A 16,402-nucleotide genomic window follows, 5' to 3' on the forward strand; every position below is an offset into this window, starting at 1 on the left:
AGACAGACAGACAGACAGACAGACAGACAGACAGACAGACAGACAGACAGACAGACAGACAGACAGACAGACAGACAGACAGACAGACAGACAGACAGACAGACAGACAGACAGACAGACAGACAGGCAGACAGACAGACAGACAGACAGACAGACAGACAGACAGACAGACAGACAGACAGACAGACAGACAGACAGACAGACAGACAGACAGACAGACAGTGTTGCTGATTATCACTTCATTACACTCAAATACGTTGTCTGCAACCAGAAGTACTCTGTTCAGCATGCACTCATAAATGAAACGAACGCGTTGATTGTCCCGTGCCATGGTGAGTGACTCACGTATGAGAAGTTTTTTTTTCTCTTCGCACCATCTTCGCTTCGGACCCGATCAGATCAATAGGGAAGACAGAGGTTTTTTTCCCGTGATAATCTCATCACTCAGAATATTCAGATGATTCGCATCATTCACTTCATTTGCATCGTTCGCACCGTTCGTACGATTTGCATCAGTCATATTCTTCGGGTCTTTTTTTTTTGGGTGAACCGAAGCGATTAGCTTTCTTCAGCCAACAGTGCTGCGTAGTTGTAGTTGTGAAAATAGGAAGAGTCAAGCAGTGATGAACTGCCGCGCTTTAAAAACAAAGATGAAGGATGTTGTGGAGGAAAAAGCTGCTGCTACAGGGGCAATAGAATATAGGTGCCTTATCGATGCTTCCAGTTTTGTTAAATTCATTTTAAATTTCAGAAACCAATAATCAGTTGACTTCAAGAAACATAAAAATAAAAACATACATTGAAAGAATGTCATTTTTTCCTTTTCAAACATCTCGAACAATACATGTGAACATCTAAACTAATTCCTTAAACTATATTCCGCAAAATTTATTCTGTCAAGAATACATCCCTTCTCAGATGTATCGAACACCCTATTCGATAAACAGAGAATTCGCTTGCCTACCCTAGGCGGCGACGTTTGTTTGGGTCTTGTACGAATATATTCTTACCAAAACCAACGGTGTTTTTTTCCTTTGTAAACGTCATTGTTCTTTCCCGACGCTTCGTTCGCTTCGTTAGATTCGTTCGCTTCAGCTGTTAGTCGAATTGATGGTGAGTAACTTTTTTTCGGGTGGCCGAATGTGTTAACTCAGTGAGATACAATAGCAGGAGAAGAAGTTAAGGATAGAATAAACCCAAACAGTTCAGTAAGCACTGTTATTCGCACTTGATGATGCGATAGGTTGCAGCTCTAGTACCAAGTCACTAGTGAGGAGCGACGATGATGAATCATGAATGATTGTGATAATCAGCAACTTTGCAGACAGACAGACAGACAGACAGACAGACAGATGTTGTCTGTCGACAACGCCTTTCCTACTGCACACATTGTTTGCTTAATTAACTTGAATGTTAACGGGTAAAAGCCGTTGTTAAAAATAGAAATTTAGCTCGAAAAATTACATTCCATTAATCTGGAAACTTTTTGTAGCTAACGATTGAGTGATAGCTTCATAACTTTACAAAGATGGTGTGTGCAAAAATGCTGTTGGTAATATTTTTCTCATAAGTTTTCGTTCCGGGTCATTTTTTATGAGAATATTGGGTTTCCGCTATGTGGAACTTCTAGATGAACAGAACTGCAAAGACTCCTTTTCATGAATGTTTTTGATCGGCAATTCAAAGGTTTTTATTATCAATAAGTTTCACAAAATCTGAAATAAGTGCCTATCCTACACATTGACAGGCAATCTAGTTACTGCAGCTCTAGTTACTGACGGTGCCTTAAATGTGAAATACCTATGCCCAAGCAAACATTCAAACAATTAATAAAGAAATTGAAATGATGGAAAACTTAATACGAGTGGTAGGTAAACAATAATTTAGACAAATTGCTCGACGTTTCGGCCGTTCTTGGTGGCCTTTTTCAAGGAAAGTTTATTTGTGTCGTATTTGTTTAGAATATTGTTTTTTAACGGTCGGAAGGAGTTGTAGTCTAGTTTTAGGTTTGGCAGTACAGGTCGGACTCGATTATCCGGAATTCGATTATCCGGAATTTCAGACTTGATTATTCGGAATTTTATTTTTTTGGTGTTCGTTTTTAATTTTCATTCCGAAATTTTACCTTTACCAGCCCGTCTGGCATATTTGTTACCATTTATGTCACTTCCGGAATATTTAGGACATGTTCGAAATAAGTGAAAATAATCAGTGTCCAATTTTTTTTCTGCTTCTCAAGATTGCACCCCTTTGCGCTTCAGAAATAATTTCTGGTTTCGTCACTGTATCATACAGGTAAAATAAAAAAAATGAAATTTTTATTTTATGTTCATTAATCGCAAACTTAAATCCGGAAAACTCGATTATCCGGAATGAAAAATTTTGTGATGTTCCGGATAATCGAGTCCGACCTGTAATCTACTTTCGGTATTTCAAATCGATCTTTTAATGTAGTATACAACCTGATTCCAATCATTTCTTAGATGAACGACAAATTTGTTTATTTATTTGTTTATTTTTTCAAGCAAATGTAGACTGCATACAACGTGCTTCATTCGATGGCAGAGGAAATGCAGTTCAATTCAAGTTTCGAAGCCCGTTTAAAAGGAATCGTTTTTGGTCTGATTTTACTCTTCCTTCGTGTGCGGCAGGGGTATGATTCTATATGAGTTTCACATATGGTCGGCGTGCGACCAGATCGAACCAAGCGCCACTTTTTTGGAAACTGAGTTTTTGACGCCAGTGAATGGTCAAATTGATTATCTATTATTCATGAAAAAAAAAAACGGAAATCATTTGAACAGTTTATAATGGTATTATAACATAAACTCCCTACAGCAGCTTGCAGGAAACATATGGGGTGGTTAAACTTTGATCGCCAATTACTCGAAATAATGTTTTTTGGCGCTTGGTTTGGTCTGATCGCCCGCCAACCATAATGTAATATATAAAAGTTTAATAGTGCACGGGTCTTGAAAAATGCGGCTGAAGCGGTAAATAAAGCCCGCAGTATACTTTTGTTTTGCTTATGACCGAGTCAGGCATCCCATTGGTACAGTTTATTTTACTGTCTTCTCAGATTACGATCTCTGTTGCAGTTTGTTCGTGATACCATTCCATGCTAGCAGTCCGGTAGTCACATTGAGAACGTATTGGCAACAGAACATTACAGAAGGAAACGAGAAATGTACTTCGTGTGTCGATTCGACATTATTTGGAAGATGTCCTCAGAAAAGCGAATGTAGAAAAAGCTGTTTTTTATACAGTCGCTCGTGTCCGCACTACGCAAGTAGCGCGTTTCCATAACAACCCGAATCCACCGAAGACATTTTCCCTCTTTTTTCATTTGCCTATGATGGATGCCGTGTGACGGCTGTCAAAAAGGCTGTAGGAAGAAGAAGCGTAAGGAGTAACAGACAGACTGCTCGGTAGAGTAAAAGTTACAAATTCCAAAAGATTCGAGGATGGTTAGGGACCTTTAAAGAAACCATGCTGTTTAGTAGTGATATGGCTTTTTACTTACTGAAAAATTTTGCCATTTACAAGTGAGTACATTCAAAAACTTTTGGAATGCCAGAGACAATGGCAATTCCACGATAGTTACGGAGTTTGCACCTGAATTGAAAATAGGCACCAAATCAAAACATTTCCAGGTTTCGGGGAATTTCCCTTTCCCAGAGTTAAATTTCAAAGGTGTTTTAATGGAACTGTAAGCTCTTCAGGAAGATTCTTTGAGAACATGGGAGCAATTCTGTCAGGTCCAGGCTCTTTTGATGCGTGTAAGCTTTTGAGTACCTACTTTGAGGGCTTTGTGTTGAGAAAGATGATTAATAGATCCATACACAGACACAAAAAAGGATTATTCACAGCTAAACCTAAAACCAGACTAAAGCAATACAAGACTTCCGAACGTTCGAAAACAACATTTTAGACAAATACAACACAACTAAAATTTCCTCGAAAAAGACAACTTAAAATGGTCGGATCGTCGGGCACATTTAAAACTGTAATGAGTTTCTTTTCAAAACTGTACCGTACGCTAAAAACTTTTTTACGCGGGAGATACGCAACGCGTGCAAAAAAATCGCGTAGATTCTAAAATCCGCGTGAAAAAACTATTTATTTACTAAAAGTCTTTAATCATTTCTGCTAAATACTTCCGAAAAAGAATCAATAGCTGTGTTATTTCCACCTGCGAATCAAGCTGCAAATCAAGACAAAATAAAAAAAAGATTAGACCGAATCAGTAAATATTCACCCGTTGGATTAAGTAAACTTATTGGACGCTCTGAATAAACGATTTGACAATGAAAAACCATTAAAAATATGCCGCGTTAAAAACGACTCCTCTGGGAAATCGGCACAAAATTCGCAATCCGTCTTGAAAAGACGTGTATAAAAACCGCGTAAAAAGGCTTTAGTGTATTTCATAAAAAAAAAGAAAAAAAAATACCACAACAACAAATATCTAGTTGTTATCGATGTTATAAAGGTTATGGAAAGTAGCAGAGAAATATATTATTTTTCACATTATGATTTGAAGCATTCAAAAAGCCTCTGGGGAGCTGCGTAGCCGCAAGGTTACAGAGTCCGCTTTGTTAAGCGGATGGTCGTGGGTTCGAATCTTAGTAGAATCAGGCCATTCGATGTCAAAAAGGACTTCAAGTATGAGTTTATTCTCAGACTTACCCTTGCTTCACGCTGAATTCTATAATACCTTTGCGTGACTTCCTCTTAACAAAAAATAAGTCCCTCTTATCAATAAAACTGGCCAGATAAAAGGGACAGGAGGAAGGAGGCTCGGTATAGAAGAACAGTAAGCGTGTAAAACGAGGGGAAGTACATTACACACAAGCACTGATAAACAATAATAATAAGCATGCCACTTCTCAATAGCGGTATTGCTAAAAATAGAAGTGCGGGATACAGCAGACACCCGGGCATATCTCACAATAGATCAACGATTCTGGTCGCAGTGAGGAAGTCCATACAGAAAAAAAAGCATTCAAAAATGATTTGATTTTACTCATATTTACCGATGGCACGCAATGATTCCAGTTCTCTTGCTAGTAAATATAACAATTACGAACGCTACCGCTGAAAGCAAACGCGATGCGACAGATCCGGGCTATATAATTACAGGTCCGGACATGTTCAGCAATGTTGTGCAGTCCGCCGGTAGTTCCGTCTGCTGTAGAACACTGCGATCTAATGAGCCGCTTGCTCAGTCCTGCTGCACTAAACTCAGCTGCTGCTCTGACGCCTGCGAGTCGAGCCAGTTTCCAGTGAGAGTCAACCGTCCTCTCGCTGCAGTAATCGGTTATACAATGAAGACTTAATTTTTGCATGCTGGAGCTATTATACCTGATTACTGAGAATCAAATTTTATTTTTGTTACTGAAACTCAACCGTAAAATTGTTTCTGATCGATTAATGTCGAAACCTCGATAATCTGATGAGAAATGACTGATATATAAGCGCTCAAACCTTGACCGCTTTTTCCATGGTTGAATTACTAGATTTTCAAATTCGTCCAACGTAGAAAAAATTTGAATTTGCGCAAACAACTTAGGCACAAGAAGGTTTCATTATCGCCTAATAATGATCACACAATGTGAAAATTAAAGAAAAAAAAATTGCAGTTCGTTCTTCGTGGAGTAAATTCACACTAAATTACAAAACATAATTTATTTTGCCCGTAAAAAGTTATTCAGCATATACTGAGATTAAATTCAATTAAAAAAAGTAAGAGGAGTAAAATACTAGATTATAAAATATTCTCTAGACTAGTCCTGTAATAGTTTAAAATTTATCCACACTATCACGAAAAAGAGCTAATGAAGATTGAACTGCTAAATTTATAGCAATCAGGATATAAAAGTCTTCTAACTGTGATCAATGCGTCTTTAGAAAATCTCGGTTCGATAACCTGATAAAAATGAATCCCAGGCTTCCATCCGTCACGCCATCGGCAAAAAGCCAAAGGTTATCCGAGGGTTTCGGTCGTAAAATCCGGCTTTGTCTTGTGCCCTTTTCGTTTTTCGCTGCACACCCCACAAATGCCAATCGTTTGATGAAGCCGGTCGAAATGACTAGTAATTAACATCAGTAACTGTTGATCTCAGCTTTCGCTTCAACTTTCCCGAAATGATAGACAGTTGCCGTTCTCGAGTCGTATCGTGTGCAATCTCCGACCGAAACGGACGAATGACACAATTAAAAGGATATCAGGCTAGAGCTCTGTCTGAACATTATTTCAGCTGACTGTCGATAGGTACTGAAACTGGAAGAATTTTTATTAATTTCTCTTTTTCTTTTGTTTTCTTTCTTTGCAGAGTGAACTGTTCGATGAAGTCGACCTTTCGAATTTGTGTTTCGCCGAGTGCAGTACGAAAAATGCGAACCACAGCTTCCAGGTGAGTTATTTGATATTGTTTCGCTGGCTTCTTTCCGCGTTCGGTTCGCTGAATAAAGAGGAAGGAAAAACAATACCTAAATCATGTAAAATATTTTCTTTCATCCGTGAAGGGGTGGTATTTTTTTCCAATATTACACCATTAATTTGGTATTCAGTAATGACAAAACTGTTGTTTGAACGAGTTGATTTATGATTTCTTAACGATAAATATTGGTTTGCCTTGGATTCAAATCATCTGTAAGTTTGTTTTTGGCTAATGAATTATCTCGCCCAAATACTTTTTCATTTGTCTCGGTGATGGAACTTTGAAGGAATCGTTTCTGAAGGGGCCGTCTGCGCGTTGAAGCTGTTTATTTTAGCACTTTAGTAATTAACGCTAATGCTTTAATGGTACCTATCGTTGGTACACTCGGCAATAACCATTTTCCCAAGCTCCGCAAACTGTTTGGCAGGCACTTTTCCTGTCTTTCTATTACATGGGGATGGTTTAATTAGCCAACTTGAAGCATGACTTTGAGATCTGTACCAAAGAAGGCAAACTCCATCAGCAATTGTCATGGAGCATTTTTAGACGAAGTAATTTCCAGCGCAGCTCGTATTGACCTACGAGATTTAAATAACTTTTGTTGGCTGGTTTTTGAATAATTACCTACATAAATAAATGTGAAATGGCTTACTACGGTACTATTCTCAGTTGACCCACTTTCTGGAAATCTACATCGCAATCTCAATTCGAAACCATTCTAGTATCTAAATATCCACCCGTAGTTGAAAAGGAAACCGTCGAATTTCGTTATCCCATTATTGTCCGGCAAATTGCCGAGTTCTACCTGAGTGCAAATATATCGCGCGCAAATAAGCGTCCGCTCGGGCGGAAACTGTTTTCTTGCGAAAAAAGGTTCCGTCTGTGCGAACATTTTTTTTTACCAGAGGGGAAGATCAAAGGAAAGCAGCCCCGACAAAGGAATGCAATGGTGCGATACCTTCGGATGATTTTACTTATTCTACTGTAAGAGGATAATAATCACGTTTCACGTTTCACCGGCCATCGCTGGTACTTCACTGCGAGCTGATATTAAAGTCTTAGAAAATCATGTCGCTATCGTTTCAAATGCCATTCTACAGCACGATTTCGTTCGTTCTAGCTAATCACCCCGACCCGTTCCCTGGTGCTGTGTGCGGAGAATCGCCGCGAAATGGAAGAGTGGCTGCAGGCGCTGAAGGCGACTTCGGCGAGAGATTTTTTCGAACCCGGCCCTCCGGATCAGCATGACTTCCTTTCCGGATACCACCATTGGTAAGATTAACGTTCTTATTTCTTATTGGAGGCTAAGGTAGATTTACGTTAAAACATCTGTGGTGTGTTTGTATATTTCGCCGTTGACAGGTACGCTACCTCACATGCTAGGCCCACTTACTGCAACGTTTGCCGAGAAGCTCTATCCGGAGTCACCTCGCACGGTTTGTCGTGTGAGGTGTGCAAATGCAAGGTGCACAAGCGATGCGCTGCCAAAGCGATATCCAACTGCAAGTGGACCACTCTCGCATCAGTGGGAAAGGACATCATTGAGGATCAGGATGGGGTAAGCTTTTTTCAAAGGAACAACAAAACGAATTGAAAGTGCATTTTTCTGTTTTCGTAGAACATTGTTATGCCTCACCAATGGATGGAGGGAAACCTGCCGGTATCGGCGAAGTGTATCGTGTGCGACAAAACGTGCGGTTCCGTGATCAGACTGCAGGACTGGCGATGCCTCTGGTGCCGCTCGACAGCTCACACCGCGTGCCGACCCAAGGCTAATGTAGCTTGCCCACTGGGACCGGCGCGAGTTTCGGTGGTCCCACCAATATCGCTACATTCCATCGGCATCGATGATGCCTGGGACGTGTGCAAGCCGCACGGTAGTTTTTCACCGTTGCTGGTGTTTGTAAACTCGAAATCTGGCGACAATCAGGGCGTCAAGTTTCTTCGACGCTTCAAACAACTGCTGAATCCGGCCCAAGTTTTCGATCTGATCTCCAGCGGACCGGGATTGGGACTACGGCTGTTCCGTCACTTCGACCCATTCCGAATACTGATTTGCTCGGGCGACGGTTCGGTCGGTTGGGTTCTGAGTGAAATCGACAAGTTGAGCATGACGGTAAGTAACATATATTCTTCCGATTTTAACCCTCTAGTGCCCAGTGCCGCCTCTAGGCGGTCTTCAGTCGAACCTCTAAAAAGCTTCAATAAGAACTTAAAAAATGTTTATGAGGCTTAAGAGTGATTTTTTCGAAGTCCGTCCAAAAATTAATTTGGGTACTAGAGGGTTAAGATTGGTTTGAGTATTTTGCAAAAATTTACATAAAAACTTAAAAAAACATTTTATCCATTATTTTTTACTTGACATGCTGTTTTGGATGCATTTACAAGTTCTACCATATAGAATCACATACCAGCATAAAAAAAACGTTTGGTGAAAATTTTAATAAAAGCTTGACATTTAAACTTCAAGAAACTATCGTGTTTCCTAGACATCCTAAACACAAAAGCCATACTAAGAAAGTAAAAAAAATGCTCCGTGTATCACGCCTTCCAAAGCCCTCAAGCAATCTAGTTGAAATGCTCCCCATTGAAGCGAAGCACATCTGACCATTGAAAAGCTGGCTGCGAAATGTGGAAAAGCATTATGAAAGTTTCGCATTTCTATGAAACATAATACATAATTTTTTCATTGATTTATTCATGCTTCAATGTTTTATTCCGTTTGAAATACTTTAAGGTTCTTTGCTTTCTGAGAAGTTCACCAAAATGCATATATTTTCAGCTCTGTTGATCACAGTTTAGATGATTTGAAAGTGAATTAGGGATTTCGTTTATTTTCAATCTGGTCAGCAAAACTATTGCAAAACGGTTATCACTAAATTTGTTGTCGAATGTACCTAAAGGGCTTCAATCCCCATATCGATATTTTTTATCCCTTCAGGAGGTCAGGCAGCATGGTTAACATTGTGCATGTTTGAATTGGTTGCTCAATGGAAATATTATTTTAAAGTATTTATGTCACGTTTTTTTGACAGGCTCAAAGAGTTCAGTAAAATGAAAATTTGTTTTTGTTTCGAGTTTGAGACTGCTTCTACAGAAGCAATTTCATGAACTGCAATTGATATTTACAGCGAGTGTTTTAATAGATGATTTCTGGTAGTCAGATGATATTCGGGTTTCGTGTACGTTTTAGTTGCGAAAGCGCCGCGGTGCTTTTAACAGGCATACTTTGGGAACGCCCCAGGTGTGAGTAATGGTTATGTCTAAAAGATAATTTGCTCCTAAAGAGGCCCTTTTAAATAATAGGCAGTCCATTAGTTTGACAAGCAACTCTGTTTCTTTGAATTAAAGTGATTTAAAATAACTTTTCCCTGATGTCATATGGGACAAAGATGGCTCTATATACCTTTTATTTATGAATTTTGATAGAGTATTGTAAGTCTAATTGTAATATTTTAATTGTAATTGAATTGACATTTTGTAAAAGTTTTTATATTTGAGCTCGGTATGCAGGTGAAAAAAAAGAGAACAAGAAAGTCCATTTTTACCAACTGGAGTTTTGACAACTAACATTTCTGATCCCTCTCACGATTCCGATCATTATTGTTTCTGCGAAAGTTTTTGGTCTAGCAAACACGTATCGCATACAACAATCCGATTTGTACTGTAAATAGGATATAGGGTAAAAGACCTATTTCCGGTTTATTAGGCGGCTCTCGTTAACATTTTATTGAAGTATTGATCTAGAATAATGATGGGGCTTGAATGTTGCTCATTGTTATGACGGTTAAGCTTAAATAGCCTGGTGCTTTTGAGTACGTACAAAAAGCTTTCAAATGCGAAAAATAGCAATGCAAACACGTAAAAGTTTGGCGGGAAATTCCGGCCTAAACATCACATTTTCAGCTCACATGGTTTCTATTTTCAGCGTATGTCTGATTTGTCATTCGCCTACATATGTGTGTGTAGAACCGCAACACTTTCAGCACGACTGTTTGAGCACTAGACATAAGGCAATGCCTTTTGCTAACAGTAAGCCGACGGATCAGAGCAATTATGCCTATAACGATTGTTCACTGACATCCTTTTTCGGTAAACAACGAACAGCAGACTACCCTTCGACGCGACGCAATGCTTTGCGATGATTCCAGGCTGCCAATCATATTAGTATGGTTTCACTAAGGAGAGCTCCGTAGCCGCAAGGTTACAGAGTCCGCTTTGGTAAGCGGGTGGTCGTGGGTTCGAATCTTAGTAGAATCAGGCCTTTTGCTTGTCAAAGGACTTTAAGCATGGGTTTATTCTCAGGCTCCCCGACACAAACCCTTCCTTCAATCTGGATTCTACAGTACCCCTGTTGACTCTCCTCCTAACAAAAATATGTCCCTATTATAATAAAACTGGTGTGAGTAACATATGAAAATTCTCTCCAGGGAATTATAACTAGGCGACAGTGCTGAGAATATTCACGGTCATGATATTCAAAAGCAGCGATTTTCAGCCGTATTTATATTGATAATCATACTACCCATGCGACCGTTGATATTCATGATACCAAACAACCGATGAACACCGACAAGATAAACTTTAACACGCGTGTTGATATTTTGATCGTCAAAAATGAATATCATATCAAAATTAACCTTATTCGACCATTTAAACTGTACTGGGCAGTGTACAGCGTCTGAACAGATTTGTACTACTTGGATTGATAATCACCGAAGCTTCTTTGAATATCATTACGAGGCCTTTGATATTCATTCCACTGTTCTGTCATTGAATATGAGAAACGATATTCACGCATCGTCGCAATGAACATAGGTTACTGAGTTGCATCAGAGAATAAATGTACTGACACTGAGATTAATTCAATTCATCTACTCATGAATTAACATTGATATTCTAAGGCTTTGCTAGGCGATATTGTTAGGATGGACAGAGGCTCGGTATAGTAGAGCAGTAAGCTTGAAACAAAAAGGTAATCACACACAAGCACTGATATGAATGATAAGCGTATCACTTACTTCAATAGTGTTACTGCTAATAATATGAAGTGCGGAGTACAGAAAACACCTGGGCAATATCACAAAAGATCTAAGCTCTGGTCGCAGTGATGAGTCCACACAAAAAAAAAAATGGTTTCACTAACAACTCTGGCGACTCTGCGTTGTGCACATGTGTTAGTGTTAATGGTTTCATGCAATCCTGTTTGAAGCCGAAACGAGACACACGGTTGAGTTGTTGGCAAGCTGTTTTTTACTCTAATTGTTCAGTAATATAATGTGCAATAACGTTTGCACTAAAATAATGGACAAACATTGCTGGTTTTTTATGGGTTTATCTTTACACGCACTGACGAAACTAGGCATGCAGCATCAATCCCCATATTAACCCATGAGTCAGCAGAAAAAATTTGATAGCTCTATCAGTCAAACCCTAACCGTGATGGCGAAAACAGTGAGGCTACTCCGTTCAAATGTGTGTGCGTTTAAATAATGGTACCCCGCTGCGTCGAAAATAGACACCGTGCGGCAATTCGTGAACACCGGATACTCCCATTCCGGCATCTACAACATCTTGGCATTATCTTGTGCCGTGTCAAGTAAATGTTGTGTGAACAAAAAAAAAACATCTTGGCACTATTGGACAACAATCAGAGCATTAAAAGAAAGCCCAATTCCGGACGGCCGACGATCCTGAGATACGATCAAAAAGCTCCAAAAGATGCTGAAGGGGAAGACCGAGAGAAAAGTGGCTACATCACTGCGTACGCTTAGCCGAGAGGTCTGTGCACCCGACCAAACAGTAAAAAAGTGCCTGACGAACATGGAGATACATATCAGAAAGCAGCAGTTCCGTTCACTCGTATCAGGCAATCTGGAAGTTGCAGGCAATGACGCAGTGGCAGCGCCTGAATTAAATGGTCAAATCGATTTTCCCGGCAAATCACGACGTGTCGGTGGTGGTGGACGATGAGACCTGTCTCACCCTTAATGGCAACGACTGGCAGGGCACTTTGTATTTTGCTTCCCCCACGAAGGAATTAAGCACCAAGGTGAAGTTTTTTTCACACACCAACCTTCTCAAGGAAGTGCTGCTGTGGCTGACAATCAGCGAAAGTTACAGCGATGTTAAAGCTGCTCTTCTTCCGCTCGGAGTGGCCGTGAACGAGGGAATTTAAAGTACGAAGTGCTTGCCGGAAGTTGCGTCGTTCATCAAGAAATACCATAGGGCTAAAGACGCGGTGTTTGGTTCGCCCATAGGTCAAAAATAGAAAACAAGTTTTTTTGTTTTCTGCTTATTATCGATTTAAGAAAGCAGAAAAACTGTTTTTGTTGGCCTATTTTATGAACAGTTAACTTTTGAGCACGAGATAAGGGAAGGTGTTTGACACTTGCAAAATCAGCTTAAACAGTACGTGTTTTATACATTGTGTATAAATCCGCTGAGGAACAAATTCAGTCGCTTCATCTGTTTATTTTTATTATGAACCTTCAGAAAACAGGTATGTTTTGCAATTGCGATATTGTTTGGATAGGTATGTGCTAAACTGTCATCGAAATTAGTCTTGAGAGGGAACGTTTACTACGTCAAAGAGCACCACTCATACTAAAATTAATGTAAACTTTCAAATGTGTTCCGCGCGAGATACTGTCATCAAATTACCACCAAACGAAAGGCTCAGGGCTCAGGAAAGATTTGGTAAAGGTTCCATTTGCATGTATTTGCAGGCAAGTCGATGACAAGCGGCTAAAGATGCTTACTTTTTCGCTTGAATATTATGTTTTCGGCATAGTTTCTTAGAAGGATTGTGGTACATTCAGCTCAAATTTACTAATTTGTTCTCAACATTCGAATTTTGATATTTGGTGTTGAAATACGGGAGGTTTCTGGTGACAATATCAATTTTGTTAGAGGTTTTTGCAATAATAGAAAAGTCAAACTTTGATCGCTTTGAGGATTCACTTAACACAACCCGATTGAGCTTAAATTTTGCATAGGGACTTTTTTCGTGAAGGCAAAACTTTTGAAAACTGCCACATTTTAAAATTCAATGGTCAAACTTTTCCCTATATTCTATTGGCACCCTATTATGTATGCATGATAATGGAAATACCAGAAAATTGAAACAAGTTGGATAAAGACAGTCCCAAAAAAAGGTTGTTATAGTCAAAACACACCTGATTCTGTCGATTCCAGAAGTTTTTAAAAGCAATATTGCACAAAAATGATTTATGACCGCCCTTGCCATACAATTCGAACCACTGTGCGATGGAGCGGCTGAATATCGATGTGGTCCCCAAGTTGGCAAACACGCCCAACGTCTCCAAATTGTGTCCCGTCGAGGATTGATAGGCAAGCCTGAAGGGTAAGATCTACTCCAATAATTTTGTTGCGATAACTGAGGAGGAATTGATTATTTGTGCTTGTGAATGTAACTGAAAAAACTGAGAATGGGCCTAAAATACCAGTACGCTAAAATTACCCTCCCCTACCCTATGTTTCACGAAAAATGTAAATTATTGTGGTTCTACAAGTTGCGATTTAAAATTTTTATCGTATAACTCTGATGTTGCAAGGTATTATAATACTTATAATGTTATTATTAACTTTATATAGGTGATAAAGGTGTCCTGGCTGAAGCAAATCTTTCGTGTCTCTGAAAAAATTAATACAAGTGCATGGCAATATATTTTACAACATAGGAAAATTAGGATTTAGTTTTGACATAATGACATCCGACAATTTTTGTCTGCAGAGCTGTTTGGCAAAAGCCAACCCGGAGCTACGGAGGATCTAATTGAAATTTCAACTCAGCTTGCTAATTCAGTTCTAAAAGTACACAAAATCTATGTCTGGAAGTTATATTGACCAAACACTCCTGTAACTGATGGTTAACAACAGAAAACTTGTTATTAAGAAAGATTCCATTTCAGCAAAACTGGATTCATCAATATTTTTATTTGGCTACCTCTGAGCTAAGTTTGAGAGAGTATGATTAAAAAAAACTAAAAAGTTAAATGATCAAACATCAGCAAAATGAATTGAACGATGCAACTGTACATGGACCTCCTCTAGCATCGAGCCGAATGCTTCAACTTCTCAGAGTGCGAACGGAACTTCTTTGAACATGCAATCCGAACCATGAATATCAACAATTAACTCTAACGTGGACATGGCTGACGTTAGAATAAATTCATATTTATTCTGTTGCTAGGAATATGAAAACTAACGTTATCAGAAGTTGCCTGAGATGTCACAGATTTTTATCACTATTGGTTGAGGTGAACTACTGTACAGAACGTACAGCTCCGAAGATACGGCTTGAAACAAGTTGTCCTTCGGTGGCTGGATGATCAGACACCGTAAAGCACCAATATCACGGATTTGTATGAAAAGACCGCAGTCACCATATTTAAAAAATGGCGCCTGGATCCGATTTTTGATCTCTGGGCATCATCTCAATCCCGCAATCACTATTTTTAGTTGTATTCCAGAGATCGGAAACTGACACCTTGGCTTTTAAAATGACACCTGGAGTCTGTTTATGGACTCTGGGCATCCTTTTGGTTCTGAAAATAACCATATCAGGTGATACTTGGCCATTTCGACTGTTTCCAACAACCGACAGTTGCTTCCTGAAATACCCATATTAAGTGGTATTTGGTCATTTTCCGCAATCAGGAGTCCCCACCTTGGACTCTAAAATGGTATATGAGTTTGATTTTCGATTTCTAGACATCATCTTGGTTTCATAATGGCGATTTCTAGCTATTTTACAGAAGTTGGAAAATATCTACTTACTTACTGACTCTTCTTGTTGAAACATCTCTCAGAATTTCACCTATGTCACAATGTTACGCCTATGTACTCGGTCCAAGGCAGCTTGTACCCAGTTTCTTGAGCGTCCTACATTTCCGAGATCTTGCTCCACTTGGTTCAATCACCTAGCTCGTAGCGCGACGCTACGTCTTTTGTTGGTCGGATTCGAGACGACCACCATAATTGAGGAATTTTTGTCCGGCATGCCTCGTCCATTGTACCCTTCCAGCTTTAGCGACTTTCTGGATATCGGGCTCGCCGTAGAGTTGTGCCAGCTCGTGGTTCATTCTTTGCCTTCATACGCCACCCTCACATACTCCGCCGAAGATGGTCCTGAGCGAACGTCGTTCATTGTTCATGTTTTGTGTCCGTAAAGGACTACCGGTCTTCTGAGCGTCTTGCACATAGAGCGCTTGGTATGTGGGTGAAGTTTGCCAGACCTCAACGTCTTGTGAGTGAAGTACGTAGAAGGCACGACTTCCAGCTACAATACGTCTGCGGATTTCACTGCTGCAGTTGTTGTCTGACGTTAATAATGATTCGAGGTAGGGGTAGTGGGGGTAAGCCCGGCCCCCTAAGGAAGATGATTCTTTATTAGCACTTGAGGGCGAATACTGTTATATTTCTTTCACAGAATCATTGCCCAGATTGTTTTCTACAAGATATGAACGTTTTCAGTACTTTCAAACTGTTATTTTACAAGGAATAGTGAACACGCAAAACTTTTCCTTATTACTTTAGAAGCCATAGCGCAAAATTGCCTTTTGGGTAACAAACCTATTACTTTGTTTAAACTTTAAAGGCGATAAAATTCTTCCCCAGTCAAGTAACAACACATATTGACATAAATTTAGCACGTGTTACGGGAGTACGACTATCTAATAATGGTCGTTTCAACCATATGCAAGATTTTTTCTGTCGAAAACTGCTTACTTTCCATCTCAAGCAAAAAAAATTACACACCGTCGCATATGTTGCACATGTTACAAGTTTCTTCAATCTCCAATTCATCCGGTGTGCGTGTATTAGTTCGCATACGGAGTAGAGAAAAAATATGACAAGAGCTGCCAAGCAGCATTCTCCCCGTCATAGCGTATGCAAACGTTGATGATTTCAAAGACTTGAAATGCGTCTTTAAA

General features: G+C 39.6%; 1 protein-coding gene across 2 annotated transcripts in view; it reads left to right on the top strand.

Annotated features, from left to right (window-relative positions):
• The window catches only part of LOC129732569 (diacylglycerol kinase eta), a 260,168-nt gene that overhangs the window by 195,851 nt on the left and 47,915 nt on the right, over positions 1-16,402 (top strand). For both annotated transcript variants that reach the window (XM_055693541.1, XM_055693542.1), the window contains exons 3-6: positions 6,336-6,416; positions 7,564-7,715; positions 7,806-8,001; positions 8,062-8,559. In XM_055693541.1, the coding sequence (XP_055549516.1) occupies positions 6,336-6,416; positions 7,564-7,715; positions 7,806-8,001; positions 8,062-8,559 (927 nt within the window). The remainder of the gene's footprint in view (positions 1-6,335; positions 6,417-7,563; positions 7,716-7,805; positions 8,002-8,061; positions 8,560-16,402) is intronic.

The sequence above is a fragment of the Wyeomyia smithii genome, chromosome 3, assembly GCF_029784165.1.
Source record: "Wyeomyia smithii strain HCP4-BCI-WySm-NY-G18 chromosome 3, ASM2978416v1, whole genome shotgun sequence".
Taxonomy (NCBI): domain Eukaryota; kingdom Metazoa; phylum Arthropoda; class Insecta; order Diptera; family Culicidae; genus Wyeomyia; species Wyeomyia smithii.